We start from the raw sequence: 21,000 nt of genomic DNA on the forward strand, positions 1-21,000 counted from the left end.
GATCTGTTCAGCAGTCTTATCACAGTTGGAAAGAAGCTGTTCCCAAATCTGGCCGTACGAGTCTTCAAGCTCCTGAACCCTCTCCCGGAGGGAAGAGGGACAAAAAGTGTGTTGGCTGGGTGGGTCTTGTCCTTGATTATCCTGGCAGCACTACTCCGACAACGTGCAGTGTAAAGTGAGTCCAAAGACGGAAGATTGATTTGTGTGGTGTGCTGCGCTGTGTTCATGATCTTCTGCAGCTTCTTCTGGTCTTGGACAGGACAACTTCCATACCAAGTTGTGATGCACCCTAGAAGAATGCTTCCTATGGTGCATCTATAAAAATTAGTGAGGGGTTTAGGTCAGCAAGACATTGGTTATAGTCACAGCTTTTAAAAACTATACATCACATATTGAAGTGCTTGCTGTCTCCAGGTATACATACAGACCTACATACCATTGTGGTTGATGGCCTTCAGGTTTGTTGAATCATCCTGGAGACAATATTTCTTAACTGCTTCCTTGCTATCCAATGAGAAAGTGATAAGCTATGACTTGTATCTCATTCTGAACTTGCTGTTTCTTTGAAAGAAGTCTCAAACATTTTAACGTAAATGCATATGTGAGTTTAATATTTTTAATTGACCTCTTTGTATTATTTCAAAAGCAATTAGTTATGTGAAAAGTACTTTAAGATGTCCTAAAATAAATGTGCTATTTAAATGCAACTTTCTCTTCACAATCAATGAGCACTTTGGTAACAAAATTTGAAAAAAGGAACTGGTGATCAACAGCTAACATTTCAATTTTTTAAAAAAAAACCTTCTGCTGCCTGCCCTGCTGGGTATTCCTAGTTGTCTTTACTTGAAACAGTTAATGATTCTGGTGACTGAAAATGTTTATTTAAGCAAGTGTAAATTTGTAAAGTTGGGAATACTGGAAGAAGTCAGATGACAGACAAGATGGAATTTGCGAGCTTTGTATTGAATCCTACCTAGCAACTTTAAGCTGATGTACCTAAATTGGTGGTGGGGGGGGGAGGGGGAAATAGATCCTGTTTCTTCTGTTTGAGTTGAACTGCATTGGAACTGTATAGGAGGCTGAGGATAGAGAGATGAGTAGAGAATTTTAAATGCAAGGGACAGATACTAGCAAATGAATGGAAGTATATTGCTCGGTGAGTAATCAATTAGTATTTAATCTCCCCAAAGTTAAATCAATTGCAACAAAATCTGAAAAATACAAATGCTTAACTGTTTCACTGAGAAGAAATGTTTGAAGTCCTGGAGGGTGGGAAGGGAAGAATAACGTTTTAGGCTTTGCATTTCCTACGCATGCACTGGAAGATGCTCTGGGCCAAAGTTGTTTTTGAATTAGTGAGTTTAGTGCCTCAAGGAAAGGAGAGGTGAAGTTCTAGAATGACAAACTGTGACATCTTGATCTGGCCATGATACTGCTAGATGTTTATGTCTGGACGATTGTTACCAATGTGATATATCATTTCACTTTTTAAAGCATCAGGTTTGACTCTTCAATGTTGAGTAGGGAGCAGGATCAAATATCTAATTGCCTTTGTATTATTCTGTTATGCCTAATCTTCATTTTAACTTGGTGTGTAATTGAAAATTATACTTCATTAGATATGTGAAACCTGGCTTTCTTGGAATTCAAAAATGACAAAGGTATGTATAATTTGTCTGCTTACGTTTGAAACTAATGATTGTAAATTTTTCATTGCTTAGCTGGAAATTCTAGCTGAAGGAAAGGTGTCTCTCTTAGATTTGTGGGAACTCCGTAGACACCAGTATGAACAGTGCATGGACCTACAGCTCTTCTACCGTGACACTGAGCAGGTGGATAACTGGATGAGCAAACAGGAGGCAAGTTAACTTAACTACTGTTCACTTTTAAATCTATGCCCCATAATTATTGCTAAATAATTTTGTATTTTTACAGTTGATTCTGCCTCGGCCTAATCCTTAATTCTACAAGATCAACTGCAGCTAAGCCAATCACTTCTCTGCCTTAGCATCCAGATCTCTGGCAACAATCATTTCAATACACAGTCTGATCCTATTACTTCTTGTAAGGTTGTGGTCAGAATTGTACTCTGCACTATAGCTAACAATTTTCTAGATTATCAGATTTTCAACATAATATACCTGGGTTTTACCTTGGTTAAGTAAGCATCCCATATAGGTAGGTGTCTCTTCTACTGCACTTTTCAATATTTCACCACTTTGCATTTGCTTACTTGGTCCTTCCAAATTCATTACTCTAGACTGAATTCCATTTACTTTTATTTAAAAAAAACAAATCTGACCAATCCATTGGTATACTCTTGCAGTATAAAACTTTCTTCTTTGCACTCAGTCATAATGCCAGTTTTATTATCTATATTCAGATTTCTTGATCGCGGCTTCTTCATTTTGTATTTGAATCATTAATGTACACTAGGAAAAGCAAACTCATTTCACTGCACCCTATGTGGAATTTCCTATCAAGCACCTTTTCAATCAATAAACCTGTTATCAGGTTATTTTGCTCCAATCTATTTAGACCATAGTAGGACATTGTTTTTCTTTTTTCTCCTTTTCATATTTTTTCTGGTATTTTCCTTTGATATTTTCCTACTTTTTTTTTCATACATATACTCTCCAAATTTGCTCTTTAAAATCACCCCTGTACTTTCTGTACTCTGGCCTTCATGAAGTATTGAATTGCCTGTATCTTAAACTTAGTTTACCCTATCTTGTTATACTCCTTGAAAGCAAAGATATCTAGACTTCAGAGATGTGTCCTTTTTATTAACAGCAGAATAAATTTGCTTTCAGCTATTTTCACTCCATATTTCACATTGACAGCTGTATTTTAAATCACCCCTGCACTTTAAAAGCAAGGGTGATTCTAAAGATATGGTCCTTGACTGCATATTACAGATAAAATCATAGAATAATGAATTGATAACTTCAAATATGCAGCTTTTCAGCATCAGAGTATTGGAAAAATACTCTTGCATAAGCTGTAGGATAGTATGTAATACTGGTGCATGTTTATATGAAACAAATTCACCGTCTCTTTAGAAGGTCTTAAACCATTACTTATCAAATTTTATATATGCAGTTTAGCTGAACAAAATCATCATTCCATCAAAAAAGTAAAAAAAAGGAAAATCATCATTGTCTACTAATGTCTTCTAATGCTGACCTAGAGCAGTAATTTTGGAATACTAAGATCTCTTGTATGTGTTAAAATGTCCTTTTCGAGAGGCAGCAACAAATAAAGAATTATCTTCATTTGGGTGTGACCATTTTGTTCAAACCTTTGTTCTTGCTTAGGCTTTCTTATTGAATGAAGACTTGGGAGATTCACTTGATAGCGTAGAAGCACTTCTGAAAAAGCACGAAGATTTTGAGAAGTCCCTAGGTGCTCAAGAAGAGAAAATTACGGTATGATTGGCAGGATTCTTTCAGTTCCTGAAAATTTTCATGGGATGCAGTTGTTCTTTTATTTTATATAACCATTCTATTTTTCTCTGATCAGGCATTGGAAGAATTTGCTACCAAATTGATTCAGAGTGATCATTATGCTAAGGAAGATGTTGCAGCACGTCGTGATGCGGTAACTTGTCGCTGCTTTATACTTTTTAAATATTGGTGCTGATTTTTTTTTTGTGCCTTGAAAGTTATTTTTTAAATCTTGTGATAGGTCAATGAATATGTAGTTTCAACTTACCTTTAACATTGAAATCTTTAACTTACAACCACACATATCTAATGTATGAGATCGAGATCTTTTTCCACTGAATTAGGCTGCTGTCATCAACTTGTACATTACCTCATTGGCTTATTAAAGAACTGTCCAGTTAAGTGCATTCAATTAAATTTTCCTATAGTTCAGCAATTTTATTTTGTATCTATCTTTGTTAACCTTTTGGTAATACATTTTCAATTTTAACAACTTGTTATGAGTTTCTCATCATCTTGTTATCTTGTGTTATAGCTGCTGAGTCGCCGTAATGCCCTCCATGATCGCGCCATGTATCGCCGTGTCGCGCTAGAGAACTCGTTCAGTCTGCAGCAGTTTTTCCGTGACTCTGATGAGTTAAAGAGCTGGATAAACGAAAAGATGAAAACTGCCACTGATGAAGCCCATAAGGTGAGATTATACTCAGTTGTTCAGTAGTGTAAACACCATAGATATACAAATTGTGCTGAGCAGTATTTATGTCTGGGTATTAAGCAATGTCTCCAGCATTGCTCTGTCATTCTTCACTCTGGAGCAGGTTAATTCCACTGGGTCTTAAAATAATTTAGATCTAGTTATGTTCTATTTAAATAGGTTTGCTACATAGAATTCTTAACCTCAGTTGATTTTTTTAATGTTAAGGGTTAGCTTCCAGTAGCTGTATGTTCAGTTTTCAATGATTGCATGGTTTATTGACATCAATACAACAAACTTTTGAAATGGTTCTCAATATCCTCTAACTTTTTGATCTGGATCCAGGATCCCTCCAACTTGCAAGGAAAGGTTCAAAAACACCAGGCTTTTGAAGCAGAACTCTCAGCTAACCAGAGTCGAATTGACACTCTGCAGAAAGCTGGACAGGAACTGATTGATGCTAATCACTATGCCTCTGATGAAGTGTCTGCTCGTATGAATGAAGTCATCTCTCTGTGGAAAAGACTGCTTGAGGCCACTGAAATGAAAGGTCAGGAAACAACAAATGTTTTGTATGGATCAAGTGATTATTTTTGCCAAGAGCAGCCCTACTGTTAAAATCAGAAAAATAAGAATGTTGAAAATATTAACAATACTACAGTACAGACTGGCTGTTCTCCCACACCACCTGCTGATGCCCACTCTTTGTGTGAGTCTGGGTAATCTGTAATGCTGCTGAGTCCTGTTCTGTTATTTGAGTGTTGTCTAATCATTCAGATTTTTTTGAAAGAGATCATTTGGATGATGATCAGAAGTCTGAACACTGAGGTTTTTCCTGCTCCATTTTTTCTTTCTGCCCAGCCGATGACAATGCCTCCCATTCAGCAAAGACTAAGAGCGATTGTAGCAACACAGTTGCTTCTTGGAATAGTTTGCCAATGAAAGGAAGATTGTCAGTATCGTTAATTCTAAGGAATAAAGCTTCACAGGAAGAAGTCAGCAGGCTAGTTGGGTATGCACAAAAACAGCAAATGGAATCAAATCTGGAAAAATCTGAGGTGGGGAGATGTTGGAAACAAGATGTAAATACACGATACTGGAAGTTTGAAAGGGCTAACAATGTATATCCACTGATTCCTGAAAGGACTGATTGTTTGATAAAAATATTATGAAGGCATATGGGGATGCAGTTTCAAGACGTAGAACATAAAAGCATGGCAGAACCACATAGATCACTTACTAGGCCACAACTAACGTACCATGAATAGTTCTGGACATCAGAGATAGCACTAGGGGATGTGCAGAGTAATCTGAGGATGCTACATGAATAGAGGAATAAGAGAAACCAAATTGGCTGGAGTTAGTTTTCACCTTAAATGGCTCAATTACAGATTACTTTGTAACTGTTTTGCTGTAGATATGTAAAAGGGATTTTTGGAAAATCTCCAACCTTAGTTGATGTTATGGATACTTAAGGTGGTTTCTTGGCTTATGCTTGACCTCTCAGAGCTGCTACTTTCCACTTTTGTACCACTGATTATCGTCTCTGGTGGGTTTGATCGGCTGGTGGGTGAGGATGTAACCAGGGATTATGATGGAGAGGCTTTGCACATTGTCTCTAAATTGTGGTTTTGTGAATATATCTGTCAGGTGTTGCTTAACTTGTTTTTTTTTTTGACAGCTTTCATAATTGAGGTGTCAGTCCCCAGAATTTTATAAAGGAGGAATTATAGGATCTGCTGGACTTCGAGTAATTTTTTAGTATCTGCACTTGGTGCAGAGGAAGATGCCAAGTTGTCCCCAAGTTTTATCTTTTTTAATGTTTTATTTTATCAGTTATAATACAATTGAGTGGCTTGTTGGATGATTTCAGAGGGAGTGAGCCATATTTCTGTGTGATTGATTCATTAAGGCTAGACAGGGTAGGTTGATAGATTTATTCCCATGGAAAGCATGACTGAACTGGAGGGCTTGTATCATCATCTGGTAATTTTGTTATTGTCACTATGACTAAATATTTTCAACTTCAATTAATATTCTGGAATTTAATTTCACAGCTATTTCGATAGTTGGCTCAGGTGTCCGGGTTACTAGTTTGGTTCCACCATCACAATAGGAAATAGTAGTTTGGCATGGACTCTGAAGAACCTGTTTCTGTGCTGTAGTGTTCTGTGACTATAGGAAAGAATGTAGAACATAATTAAATTTACTGTTTCATTAATGTGACCTTTATTTTTTTGTTTACGGTCAGGTATCAAACTACGAGAGGCCAACCAGCAGCAACAATTTAACCGAAACGTGGAAGATATTGAACTCTGGCTGTATGAAGTTGAAGGTCACCTTTCTTCAGATGATTATGGAAAGGACCTGACCAGCGTACAGAATCTGCAGAAGAAACATGCACTGCTGGAAGCTGATATTGCAGCACACCAGGTATGGAAATTTATCAGTGTTGACTTTGGAATTCATTGTATCCTGTGTCATATCTGCTTAAGGATGTTGATTTCTTGCAGAAATACAATGTTGTGAGCATGGGATGCCATTTTATTCTCTATCCAGGTGCCCATTGTTCCAATCTAACTATAGTTAATCTATCAATCTTCCTTCTTGATGTCTGTAATGTGCATGTAGGTATTGATAATGAGAGCTGGAAATGGGAAACTTGGCTAATTTATCTTCCAGCTTTAATCCTGATTCAAAGCCAAGACTAGTTAATTCAGTGGAGACCAGGCATCTAACCAAGGATTTTGTTCTTTGAGATTTACTTAATCACTCAATCTTGTTGAGCTAAAAGAACTTCAGCAAAGGAGCATCAAGGCCGAATACAGGAAAGTAGGCTAGTAAATAACATAAAAGTAGATGAAGTCCGAGAGATATGCAGAAAGCAAAATAAAGAGCTTAATGTAGACCAAGACAGGAGAAATTATATTGGAGAATAATGAAATGGGAGAGAAATGAAACATTTTAACTATGTTTTATACAAAGACTTCCCAGAAATAGGACAGTAGTAACGGACTCATGTTTCAGAATGATGATTGGTCTGAAAGATGGAGGGGGGGCGACCCAGACCTGATGACCTACACATCCTAGGGTTTAAAGAAGGTACTTTATTGTCGCCAAACAATTGATACTAGAACGTACAATCATCACAGCGATATTGGATTCTGCGCTTCCCGCTCCCTGGATGGTATCTTGAGAAATGGTGGATGTTCTAATTGCTTTTCCGTAGATTCAAGGACAGTTCCCACAGATTGAAGGGTATTGAATGTAAGCTACCTTTCAATTTAAGAAAGGGGGAAACCATGGATAATTTGCCTAACCTCAGCAGTAGAAGGGAAAATGATGGAATCTATTATTAAGAAAGAAATAACGTCCATGAAAGGGAAATCAGGGTTTGTAAATAATAGAATTTTTGGAGTTGTAACTGGCAGAATAGATAGAGGAACCAGTTGTTGTGTATTTGGACTTTTAGTAGGCTTTTGATAAGCTACTTCGCAGGTCATTGTTGAACAAAATTTAGAGTGCATAGTATTGGGTACAAATATTCGTGTGAATTATAGATTTCTGTCCATTAATGGTATTTGTATAAAAGATCAGTTATAATCTTAAGAAATGAGGAATAGGCATGAGGCCAAATTGCCTAGTCCTCCTGCTTCTATTCTAAAGTATGTTGTTTGTTTTGACATTATTTGCTTCCAGAAGATAATGTGATTCAATTTTAAAAGCAGCTGGAACCCTTTCTGCTTTTATTCCACAAGTAGTAGGTTGCTTCACATTTGTCCACATTGTATTCTATCTGCCATGTCCTTACTGGTTCATTTAATCTGTGCTAATCCCCTTTCATGATTTGCTATGCTCCAAGGAATGTGGAGGATCGTTGGAATTCGCTAGTGAAGGGGGCTGTGGGAGTCAGTTGTCTATTTAGTTTAAAAATGATTGAGACTATAAGGAAGTGGCATGGAGTTAAAAGATCAGCCATGATATTCAAGCATAAGGGACTGTAAGGTCTCCTGTGACTTCATTGCTGATATCTGTTTCTGTAGGAAATAGCTGTATCAATTGCAAATTCACAAGCATACAAATCTCAAAATTTTGTTCTTACAACCCAAGTTTTGTAAATCCTTTGAGGCAAAAATTTGTTGCAGTGAAAGCTTTTAAGAAGTTTGAATAGGCTTCCATATGTACAATTTATCTCAATATTTAATCACTGCCTTTTTATGCATATGTTCCCAAGAACTACTTTATTATTAACATCTAGATTATTGGATATCATTCAGCTCAACTTCTGGAACCACTCCCTTTCAGAGCATTCTTGTATAAGATTTAATGGGGGAATTGGTTTGTCGATCTCTGCCAACCCTGGCTATGAGACTGGATTATGACTGACTTCTTTTTCTCTCTGCACATTTGCTTTGGGGAATTGTCAGAAACACCAGACGCAGTATTTATTTTTTGTGTGTTCACATTTGAACAACGTCTGTGCTGTGGAATGTTGCCTGAAAGTGATGAGTCCAATTTTATAAAATGGCCAAAAAGAATCAACAGGTTTAACCTACGTTCCATCTGTTTTTATTATCTGTTATTATTCTCTTGTAAGCAAATAATATCAAAAGGAATGGCAAACAGTTATAAGAAATAAATGAAGGTGTCAGCCATTTGTCGTCTTGTGCTTATTCCTTCTTTCATAAGATCATGGTGGATCTTTTATGCCAGCGTCTCTTTCCTGCACTGTATTATCTTTGTTAATGGCATCAACCACGTTTTGTGATGACTTCAGAGTTTGTTATTCAAGCTATCAGGAGCAATCATTCTGTGGGGAAAATAGTTTTCACCTTCAAGACAAAATGTCACCCTGGGTGGGGTTCCATATTAGACGGCTGAGCCAGCAGTAACAGTAGAAGGTAATAAAGGCACCAGCAGCTTTGTTTAGTATTTTCCACTCATTAATCTTTGCTACAAATACTTCTAATTGTAACTGTTGTATAATGCAAGAATAGACTCACTTTTATTTATTGTTTTCCTTGAAGGACCGTATTGATGGGATTAATATCCAAGCCAGGCAGTTCCAGGAAGCAGGGCATTTTGATGCTGACAACATCAAGAAAAAGCAAGAAACTTTAGTTGGTCGTTATGAGGCATTGAAAGACCCGATGGTGACCCGAAAACAGAAACTTGCTGACTCTCTTAGACTCCAACAGCTTTTCCGTGACATTGAAGATGAAGAAACATGGATTCGAGAAAAGGAACCTATTGCTGCTTCCACTAATAGAGGTCAGGCCAGTGGGCATATTTCAAACTATATTTTTTTGGATATTATATTTCCTCTATGAATATTGTTGTTCAAAACAGTAAGAGGAGGCTATTCTGCCTCCTGAGCCCATTTCCTCCCACCAGTTAGATCATGGAATAAATTAAAACCACTCCTCTAGACATCTGTTTAAGCTGGGGAGTTTGAGTAATAAATCTGGAATTTTAAAAACGCCTGGTAACAATGACCGGATTGACATTTTGTTAAAAAAACGAAGCATCTGGTTCATTACTATCCATTAGGGAAGGGTAGCGGCTATCCCTGTCCAATTTAGACGTAAGTGATTCCAGACCCATCATTTGACTCTTAACCAGTTTTTTCTCAGGTCAGGGACCATTGGGGATGGGTGTATTGTCAGTCATGTTTACATTTTGTGAGCGAAGTTTTGTAAAAAAAAATCTTATTATTTATTTTCTCCTCGTTATAAAAGATCTTATTGTTATTTATTTCTCCTTGTTATAAAAAGTCTTATTGTTATTTATTTTCTTCTCATTAGTTGACCCAGATAACATTCTTATGCTCTTTTGCTTAATTATGTTGTGGTGTCTTCCCTAATCCTGGCTTCAGTGGTCGAACTAAATGAGGAAATGTTAAGCAGGGCTAGTATTGCACCTCAGGTAGTTGTAAACTGCTGTCCCATTCTTATCCTTCTTTGTTCTTAAGACTACTACTATCAATAGTGGTAAATGTTTTAGCATAGACAGATTAACTTGAGCTTGATGTCCTGTGTCTAGACCATTCTCTGAAACATTTAGAGATTTCTTCTGCTAATGGGATTATTTGTTCTAAAAATTAGGACTTGCACATATTTTGATATCAGAGTTTATAACATTTGATTTTCATCAGTCATTATGTTTGGGGAAGTTGATTTGATGCTCAGTTTTTAAATCTTTTGTTTCAGGAAAGGATTTGATTGGTGTACAGAACTTGCTTAAAAAGCACCAGGCCCTCCAGGCAGAGATTGCTGGTCATGAGCCACGTATTAAAGCAGTGGCTCAGAAAGGTCAAACCATGATTGAAGATGGTAAGAATTGTTTATTTAAAAAATACTATGTAATTGCTTTTGATGTGCAACTTTGGTATTGTCTTTTACAAAAAAATTTATGGAAGTCAATGTTTGTGAAGATTTTTAATTCCTATTTATGTAGGATGTATCAATCAACTTGAGTTGTGCATATTCATAAAATGGCAGTCAGTTGAAGGGATTCGAGCTATGTCCTGGACATGTGAATGAGGGGCTCGAGGGGGGAAGGGAAACAGTCCAGAGCAAATGTAGACACGAATATACTGCAAATGCTGGAAATCTAGAGCAATACACACAATGTGCTGGAGGAGCTCAGCAGGTCAGGCAGCATCTATGGATGGGAATAAACAGTCGGCATTTTGGGCCGAGACCCTTCATCAGGAGCAAGTGTAACTTTCCATCTCAGTGGTGCAGCTTACCCTGGGAAGATCAGATCATCAAGGGCAGCATGATAATGCAGCAATTAGTAGTGATGCTTCACTGCTCCCAGGATCTAGATTCAATCTTGACCTGGGTGCTGACTGTGTGGATGTGCATGTTGTTCCCATGCTGTAGGTTTCTTGCACATCTCAGAAACTGTAAATTATCCCTTGGTGTTGATAAAAGTCAAATAAATCAAAAGGGAGTTGATGCACATTCAATGAAAAATGCATTAAGAGCTCATGGGAATTGAGGGAGGGAAATGGGACTAATATCATTGAACTGTTGGAAACTAGCATGGACCCAGTGGGTTAAATGACTTCCAATGTTGCAGTCAGGCAGGAAGGATTTTTAGTAAAATATAAATAATTCACTTCATTTTTTAAAATAAATCGCTCTACTCGTTCACATATATTGCAGAAAACGTGAAAAGAAAATTGAGAAAAATTAAAATGAAAATGTCATGAGGGGAGAATAAACTTGATAAGAATAAAAGAGCTTTTTTAAGGAGCCAAATGGTTGTTGCGTTCGAAATGGAAATGAATGGTTAGGTTTGTAACTCCTTAGCATGGAGTTTTTCAAAAAAAAAGAGATTAAATTGAGTTATTTTATTCAATTTTGTTAAAATGCCGATTTGCTGTTACAAATATTTTGCAAGAAAATGGTAATCACAATCCAAGCCAGTGAAAACCATAATGTTGCTACTGCCAAGATTGGTCATTTCTAAAGACTACAGTCTTTCGACTCTTCTTTATGCACTTAGTCTTTATACCAATAGGACCAGGCACAGAGTTTTTCATGATTGAGTGTATAACAAAGCAGTTAAGAGAAATGAATTGGTTACAAAGTTATAATTTTATTCCTTAGCTACAAAAGAGTCATTTGAAAAAGTTTTCATGATTTTGCTTTGAGAATTGGGTTGTATTTTGTGCCAACCCCCAATATGTTTTAGACTTTTTCCCTCTCTTTTTATACAGTCCATTGTGAAATTTGAATTGTAGAAGTTATTCAGGAGAAGCAAATGTTATATGAGAAGGAGTTCACAAGCGAGGCAGGGAATTTGAATAAAATTTGGTGCTTGGAATATGCAAGTAATTTGTTTCATTTGTGAAATTTCTACACAAACTTTTTTTGGTTTAATTCTTTCTCAGGTCACTTTGCCAGTGAAGATGTGAAAACTAAGTTAAATGACTTAAATCAGAAATGGGATTCCTTGAAAGCGAAGGCGGCACAGAGGCGCCAGGATCTGGAAGATTCACTGCAGGCTCAACAGTACTTTGCTGATGCTAATGAGGCAGAGTCTTGGATGAGGGAGAAAGAGCCTGTTGTTGGCAGTGTTGACTATGGAAAAGATGAAGATTCTGCTGAGGTATGGCTCTTTGATTCCACGAATAAGGATTGTCATACAAGCTTTTTGGCTCAACAGAGCTTGAGGGCGGTCGTGGAATGTGCACTGAGTGAGGGATGCAAGGGGTTTTACAGTGGCTTGGCAGTTGGTTGTGGGCAAATGCATGGCACATTCAGTGCCATATAGACAAATATGAAGTTATCCACTTGATGCATAAAAACCAGACATTATTATCTGACTGACAATAGATTGAGAAAAGATAAAGAATAACAAGATCTTGGATATTAATTTATCTAGATGCTGAAAGCAAACATTCAGATATAGTAGGCAGTTAGGAAGGCATATTCTATGGTAGTCATCATTTACAGATTTGAGTACAGGCAAGGATATTGTGACTGTACAGGGTCATGTGATTGCCTTGTACAGTTGCGGCAAAAGCTTTACGTGCAGATTTAGACTGGTTATGTAAAGAAGGTTGCTCTTGTAATGTAGTGAGCACAGCTGAAGTTTACTGGACTAATTCCCAAGTGATAGGACTGACATATGAGAAAAGATGGGGATTAAGCTTATGTTCACTGGAGTTTAGAAGAATGATGGGGGATCTTTAGACCAAGGGTTCCCAACCTGGGGTCCACGGATGCTTTGTCTAATGGTCGATGGCATTAAAAAAAATTTGGAACCCTTGTATTAAACTAACTTGTATAGGCAAGGTGATTTTGATAGCTGAAGTGTGCAGAATTAGGTTACAACCTCAAAGTACTTTGTATGCAATTCAGAACTTGGATCAGGAGAAATTCCTTCAACCAGTCTGTGGCAAACTTATGAACTCTTTATCACAAAACACAGTGGGGGGGGGTAAAGTCATTAAATGTATTTAAGGTGGGGGTACATAAATCTTCATGCTGAAGTGAAGAAGGAATGTAAAGAATTGGGTACTGAGGTAGAGGATCAACCATGAAATCCATAATAACCTCTTACTGCTCTTTATTCCTTTGTATCTGTTAACATTCTTTTGATCAAATCTGTATTGTAGATTGTTACCTTAAAATATTGTTCACTGGATGTGAACTTCCTTTGAAGGTGACAGGTGAAGTCTGGTGGGTGAGGGAAGGGAAATGAAGTTAGAAGCTGAGTGGTGATAAGTGGGAAAAGCAAAAGGCTGGAGGAGAAGGGATCTGATGGGAGAAGAGAGTGGATCATGAGAGAAGGGAAAGGAGGAGGGGCCTCAAGGGCAGGTGATCAGAGTTGGCATCAGAGATGTCCTCCTTCAAAGTACCTGTCCTTAAATTCGCTGGTCCATTTCTGACACCTCTCCCCTTCCTCCATTTTTCTGTCTCCATCACTACTGATATCTTTTATAAACCCACCGGTGACCATGGTTATCTTGACTAAACAACTTCTCACCCTGTCTCCTGTAAAAATGCCATTCCTTTATCTCAGTTCCTTCTTCTTTACTGCATCTGTTCCCACAATGTGGCTTTCCTTTTGAGAACATCAAAGAATGGGATTTCCTTTCTTCCACCATTGATCCTGTCCTCACCCACATCTCCCATTTCCCAAACACCTTAACAACGATAGAGTTCTTCTCGTCCTCACCTACCACTTCATGAGCCTCCGTATCCAGCACATCATTCTCTGCAGCTTCCGACATCTTCAACAGAATCCTACCACTAAAAACATAGTTGCTTCCCCTCATTCTCTGGCCTCTGCAGGGATCACTCCCTCCATGATTTTGTTATCCACTCATCCCTTCCGGCACTTATCCCTGCAAATGTACCCATTCACCTCCTCCCTTACCTCCATTCAGGGCCCCAAACAGTCATTCTCTGTGAGGCAAAACTTCACCTGTGCATCTGTTGGGGCCATTTACTGTATCAGGTACCCCCAGTGCATCCTCCTCTACTTTGGTGAAACCCAACGTTGATTGACGAGCCACTTTGTTGAGCACTTCAGCTCCATCCACAAAAAGCAGAATTTTCCAATGGCCAATGTTTGCAATTCCTATCCCCAATCCCGTTCAGACATTCACTTTGGATGGATTTGAAACATTTTCCTCTGGATGCCAGTCCAGCAATTTGAATACAACCTTTCTGAACCCTTGATCTTCTCCTGGCGTCCTGATAACTACTGGATTGTTTGTTATATTTAATGCACACCTTGTTGTTAATGAACAAAACAGTCATGTATATTCTATACTACTGATTGATTTTTAAAAAATAAAAAGATACAAAAGGTGCTCTTCAAGCAAAAGATATTTTGGTTTGTAATATTGTGCTGGTGACCAAAAAGAATTTAATGTTTATTTTGTAGCAATAACAACATTTATCAGTAAATTGAAAGTAAATTTAAGATCTAGTTTTCTTCATCATTTATTGACCTTGAATAACTTTAATTTCTAATGAGCAGTACAAGTTGAAAACATAGCAAGTTAAAATTGGGTGAAATGTGAAATGAGTAACTGATCGATCAGCGCTATAATTCAAAATCAAAGTTGCCTCCGCTGCAGTACATTTTCAAGAGTGTTAAGAGTTTTACTCAGATGAAATTGTGCCTAATGCAGGCAGTTCAGTTTCAGGCAGTGCTACAAATAGATCTGAAGCTTTCTAACTGAAAGCCACATAAATGTCTCCAGCAAAATTTCTGTGTATAGATCAGGAATGAGAAGCCTATCTGCTCTTCATTTTATGACCAAATTGACACCTGCTTGGCCTCTGCCTTTGCCCCCTGAATTGCAGAATTAACTTAATGTAATTAAAAATTAGACTGTGAAATCTTTTTGCCTCATTTAATTGCTTGGTAAATCTGATGAACTATCAGAGACTGTCGCCTTTAATCATTATCCTATTTCTGCAGCGTATGCACTGAAAATTTTTTAATGGTTCTATAAAAGAATTTTAATTTTCTTTCTAGGCCCTATTGAAGAAGCACGAAGCTTTGATGTCTGATCTGATTGCTTACGGTAGCAGCATCCAGGCATTGAAGGAGCAGGCTCAAGCATGTCGCGTAAGAAATTCTATACTTTTAAGTTGTTGAAATAATTCTTCTGCATACTTGTTGCTAAACATTAAAGCATGTTTATGGACTTTTAGCCACTAATTTACTTCCTTTAATAAATATGTTCAATAAAAATATATATATATACACACAGGACATGGTGGATTAGTAAGTCTCTAATTGTTTCTGTCTCTTCAGCAACAAGTGGCTCCTTCAGATGATGAAACTGGAAAAGAGCTGGTCTTGGCTTTGTATGATTATCAGGAGAAGAGTCCTCGTGAAGTAACCATGAAAAAGGGTGATATTCTTACCCTGCTAAACAGCACTAATAAGGTAATAAAATGCCAGGGTAGACTGAGAAGTTGTAAAACTAACTAATAAGAAACTGTGTTGGTGTTTTCATTTATTGCATTCACGTTCAAAGTAAATTTATTAACGAAGTACATGTATGTTACCATATACAACCCTGAGATTTATTTTCTTGTGAGCGTACTCAGTAAATTCCATAACCATAATAGAATCAGTTAAAGACCGCACCCAACAGGATGGACAACCAGTGTGCAAAAGACAACAAACTGAAAATACAAAAGAAAAAAGTAATAAATAAATAAACAATACAGTATTGTGCATTAGTCTTAAGCATTCTTTTTATAAATTTTGTTTTAGATATTTATTTTTTGCCTTCGGCATTAGTTTGTCAGTAGAAAGGAGAAAAATTGTGATTTCCAAAGATACATTTTCCAAAAAAAATTTAATATTACAGAGAACTTTTTGTATTTCATTAGAAGGATAGAATATTAGTATAGAATAATATTAGAATAGAATATTAAGTAATAGCCCACTTTTCAAATAAAAATTTAATTACTCTGTAGATCAATTCTTATACCATGGCAAGAGTGAGCATAGCAACAAGACACAAGGTGGTGATCCTGTATCATCAAGGTCTCTCCCAAGCAGAAATTTCATGGTAGACAGGAGTTTCAGGATGTGGTGTCCAAGCTCTTCTGAAGAAGCACAAAGAAACTGTCAAGGTTGAGGACAGTAAGTTGGCCACAGGATCTGACTGAGACAGATGAGAGTTACATCAAACTGACGTCCCTTCTAAATCAGAAGGTATTCAGCTCTGAACTCTCAAACCACTGGAACTCAAGTACACTCCTCTACAGTCTGGAGAAGTTTTGTCAGAACTGGTCTTCATGGAAGAGTTGCTGCCAAAAAGCCATTCCTGCAAAGTGGAAATAAAGCCAAGAGACTCAGCTCATAGTCATATTCATACTTTATTGATCCCGGGGGAAATTGGTTTTCGTTGCAGTTGCACCATAAATAATAAATAGTAATAGAACCATAAATAGTTAAATAGTAATATGTAAATTATGCCAGTAATTTATGAAATAAGTCCAGGACGAGCCTATTGGCTTAGGGTGTCTGACCCTCCATGCGAGGAGTTGTAAAGTTTGATGGCCACAGGCAGGAATGACTTCCTATGACGCTCTGTGCTGCATCTCGGAGGAATGAGTCTCTGGCTGAATGTACTCCTGTGCCCACCCAGTACATTAGGTAGTGGATGGGAGACATTGACCAAGCTGGCATGCAACTTAGACAGCATCCTCTTTTCAGACACCACCGTGAGAGAGTCCAGTCCCATCCCCACAACATCACTGGCTTTACGGATGAGGTTTACACATAAAAATGCAAGGACAGAGGTGCTGAACAATGGCAGCAAGTGCTCTGGACTGACTAGTCAAAATTTGAAATTTTGGCTCAAACAGGAGGCAGTTTGTCCATAGAAGAGCTAGAGAGTGCTATATGGGTGAGTGTCTGCAGCCAATAGTGAAGCATAGTGGAGGTTCCCTTCAGATTTGGGCTGCATTTCTGCAAATGGAGTTGGTGATCTGGTCAGAATTAATGGAATCCTCAATGCTGAGAAATACAAGCAGATTTTCATCCATCATGCAATTCTATCAGGGAAGCTTCTGATGGGTCCCAGCTTCATTGAACCCCAAACGTACAGCCAAGGTCATAAAGAACTATCTTCAGTGAAAAGAAGAACAACGATTTCTGCAACAGATGGTATGTCTCCACAGGGCCCTGATCTCAACATCATTGAGACTGTCTGGGGTTATCTGGAGAGATGGAAGCAACTGAGACAAGCAAAGTCTGCGGAGCTGTGATGAATTCTCCAAGATGCTTGGAACAATCAACCAACCGATTTTCTTATAAAACTGTGCAACAGTGTACTTAAAAGAATTTGTACAGTTTTAAAGGCAAAGGGTGGTCACACCAAATATTGATTTTAGTATTTTACTGTTAACTGCTCTTTATGTTAATTTTCTTGATATTTAGAAACTTTAAATTTCATCTTTACAGAATTTTTTTTACCTGTGCTTAAGACTTGCTCAGTACTGTAAATATCCAGAACATGAGATGAAAAGTCTTTGAAAATGAGTCAGTAGGTTATGGGAACAGTTCAGTAATGGGGCAAGAGAAGTTGAGTGAAGTTATCCCCTCTGGTTCAAGAGCCTGATGACTGAGGGGTAACGACTGTTCCTGAACCTGGTGGTGTGAGTCCTGAGGCTCCTGTACCTCCTTACTGATGACAGTAGTGAGAACAGAGGTTGGCCTGAATGGTGGGGGTCCTCTGGATACTGCTTTCCTGTGACAATGCTCTGTTTGAATGTGCTCAGTGGTGGGGAGGTCTTTACCTGTGATGGACTGGACCGTATCCACTGCTTTTTGTAGGATTTTCTGTTCAAGGGCATATTGATTTTGGATTCACAGTGAATAGAATTTAAAAAGCACTTGTATCAATGTACATTCTATACTGAATTTTGTAATGAATATGGGACTGCTTTATTCAGACATGTGGGCTTATGGGTAATACAATGTCCCATCCATAATAGACAAGGTCGTAAAAGCTCGTTTGGTTAAGAATCACCTCCTTCAGGGCTAGGATACCTTAATGTGTAGCTGCTGATGTTTGCCCTTCTTTTTATTCTGAAGGATTGGTGGAAAGTGGAAGTGAATGATCGTCAGGGATTTGTTCCTGCTGCCTATGTAAAGAAATTGGACCCAGCACAGAGTGCATCACGTGAGAATTTGCTGGAGGATTCCAGCAGCATTGCAATACGTCAGGAACAGATAGAAAATCAGTAAGTAATTAAACCAGCCATTTTGACACTGATTTTTTTTTATTACAGAAGCAGTAATTCAGTACTGAACATTCTGCATTTTGGTGGTTAGATTTAGTACTTCTGTTTTGTGATGGTGATTTGCCAAACTTTGTTAGTAGTGGCTGCTGTTTTTTTTTACTGATATGCATCTTGTATTTCTTATCAGAAGAATTGGTTGAGATTGGCAAATTTTGAGTATGGGGGTCGGTATGAAAATTAGGAGAAGAACAGGAGAGTAGTACTCGTGGGATAGATCTTTGGAAAAGAAAGCTGGCACAGACTTGATGAGCCGAATGGCCTCTGTTTCGACCTGAATTACTCATCAACATGGTGTCTTTGTCTTCTTGTATATTTTATCTTTCTCACTTCAATTCTTTCTCTACTTGCAAAAAGTCGATGACCTGTAATGTGTTGTAGTTTTAAGGATGCATGTAGGGTACAGTCCAAGTGGCTATTTCTGTATATTAATTGAACTGTATGTCACCCCAAACAACTGTTGGCACCAAATGCTGATCATGAGCATGAATGAATTTCTGGCTGTTGCATGCCTTCAGGTCTGTTGTTTTCCTGTTTCCAATTTCTTGATGTTCCACAACATAGTTTGGCTCCACTGGTTACTGGTGTGATAATTTCAGCCATAATGTTGAATTATTAGTACAGATACTTTCAGCTGTGCCTGCTGACCATTTAGGTGTGTGTTGCATTAATGCAATGAATTATCCTGGACAGTATTCCAATTGTCTCCCAAAACATCCATTTGCCATGATACTGGAACTTCAAAAAAATCTGTATGTATCTTGCTTGGTATACTCAGTAGTATATGACTAACTTTGCAACAAATTACATGCAATGCCTTCTGGCCTTCACATTTTGATGATACATTTTAAGCTTAATTGGTGTATAGAAAGTATATTAAGGAAAGATAAAGTGGCTCAAAAGGGAAGTGAAAAGAGAAACTGATTACTATTCAGAAAATAGAAGCTTATTTCACAAGTATAGGCCAGAAATTTGGATCATGTACTGAGGCCTGATGCCTCATATTGTGCTGTAAACATTCTAATGCTTGATGCATATACTCTGCTTTTATCAAATTTTTACACACTTCTGCATGATTTCTCTCTAGCTTTCCCAGGTTTGAAGAATATGCAAGCTGTGCTGCAGTGTAGCTTCCTAATCACTTCAGATTTACCGACTGTCTAATTTGATTAGTTGCTGCCATATTCCGTTTAAATGGTTAAAAGACAGTGCCTGGTAACCGGTATTAATGGTGCAGTTCAGAGTGAGAGAGAAATGATGAATTCTTGATGAAAATTGCATTAATCTTTAATGGTTTCTTTATGGGTTCTAACTTTTTTCCTGACTAGATCAGTTGCTTGTGACTAATCAAACCACAGTCATTAGCTTCTGCTTGTCTGCTTGCAGCTATTAATCCGGAATCTTCCCTAGATCCTTGCTGATTCTGACCATGTACTACTAATTTTCCTTTCTTCAACAGCTGCTTTAAGCCGTTAATCCACTAATGATGCATGCTGTGCTCTGCTCCCTTTGTCTGTCCAGGGCTCTGCTAGCTAAGGAAGTTGGCAGCGTTGTGCTCCGTATGAAGCAGGTGGAGGAATTGTGAGTAGGCTCGGCTCTTCCTCACTTGATGTGATCTCTCTGCACTTCCATTCATTTTTGCCAGTGATTGTGGACACTGAATGAATCTTTTAAGTATTTTGCTAGCTTGAAGGATCAAATTGCTGTGAAGTAGGACACCTATGTTTTAGTGGATGGGGGTGGTGATCTTTTTCCCTTTTTAACTGATAAGTGAAGTGTGAAAGGTAGAGAACCTGATCATTTTGGATGCATGGCTTTTTAAGATTATTAATTTATTCATTTCTAGCCAATGCTCCTGATAGCACACTTTTCTGGTTATTAGCAAAGCATTCAACTATTTGGATTCTGTTTGTTACATTAATATTCTTATCTTCACTGTACAGTAAAAGTACTGGCAGGTATTGTGAGGTTGTTTTATAAGTATTGTGAAGCTGGTGTGATGGTGTGAAATTGTTAGAACTTAGTGAGTGAAAGTTAGTATTCATTTCGCATGCTTACAGGAAATGAAAACCAAACTTGACCAATCCTTAATAAAGCTATTGAACAAGCAATGTCTGTTGTTGATTTGGGATGAAAAACTTTAGTTACTCTCCTTAAAACTCTGAACTTTGCTCTAGATAAATGCATTATCTCTATTATATACCTATCGTAATTCCAAAAGCATCTACTTTGAATGAATTTTTTGAGTAAGTAATAATAAAGAATGCTTTTGGCATTTTCAAAATGTGTGATTTTTGCAAAATATTTAAGGAGCTCAGACTGGAGGATAGTAGAAATAGTAGTGCAAAGAATTATGAAATAGCACTGTGAAGGTACTTATGATACCAAAAGAGAAAAGCTGGAAGTACTCAGCAGGTCCAGTAGCATCTGTGAAAAGAGAAATAGTTAATGTTTTATGACGAAGACCTTTCGTCAGAACTGTGGGAATTTATAATGAGAATGGGGGGGATGGGAGTAATAGGAAGCTGGAATTGATCTTGTAGTTATATACAACACCCCT

General features: G+C 37.7%; 1 protein-coding gene across 7 annotated transcripts in view; it reads left to right on the top strand.

Moving 5' to 3' along the window:
* The window catches only part of sptan1 (spectrin alpha, non-erythrocytic 1), a 116,474-nt gene that overhangs the window by 38,901 nt on the left and 56,573 nt on the right, over positions 1-21,000 (top strand). For 5 of the 7 annotated variants that reach the window (XM_063073664.1, XM_063073663.1, XM_063073666.1 and 2 more), the window contains exons 12-24: positions 1,722-1,859; positions 3,318-3,428; positions 3,523-3,600; positions 3,982-4,137; positions 4,486-4,690; positions 6,392-6,573; positions 9,168-9,411; positions 10,350-10,472; positions 12,044-12,261; positions 15,151-15,243; positions 15,433-15,567; positions 18,235-18,383; positions 19,962-20,021. In XM_063073664.1, coding sequence (XP_062929734.1) covers positions 1,722-1,859; positions 3,318-3,428; positions 3,523-3,600; positions 3,982-4,137; positions 4,486-4,690; positions 6,392-6,573; positions 9,168-9,411; positions 10,350-10,472; positions 12,044-12,261; positions 15,151-15,243; positions 15,433-15,567; positions 18,235-18,383; positions 19,962-20,021 — 1,892 coding nt within the window. The remainder of the gene's footprint in view (positions 1-1,721; positions 1,860-3,317; positions 3,429-3,522; positions 3,601-3,981; positions 4,138-4,485; positions 4,691-6,391; positions 6,574-9,167; positions 9,412-10,349; positions 10,473-12,043; positions 12,262-15,150; positions 15,244-15,432; positions 15,568-18,234; positions 18,384-19,961; positions 20,022-21,000) is intronic. The other 2 variants (XM_063073665.1, XM_063073669.1) reach the window with 1 other exon arrangement.

The sequence above is a fragment of the Mobula hypostoma genome, chromosome 21 (assembly GCF_963921235.1).
Source record: "Mobula hypostoma chromosome 21, sMobHyp1.1, whole genome shotgun sequence".
NCBI classification, from domain to species: domain Eukaryota; kingdom Metazoa; phylum Chordata; class Chondrichthyes; order Myliobatiformes; family Myliobatidae; genus Mobula; species Mobula hypostoma.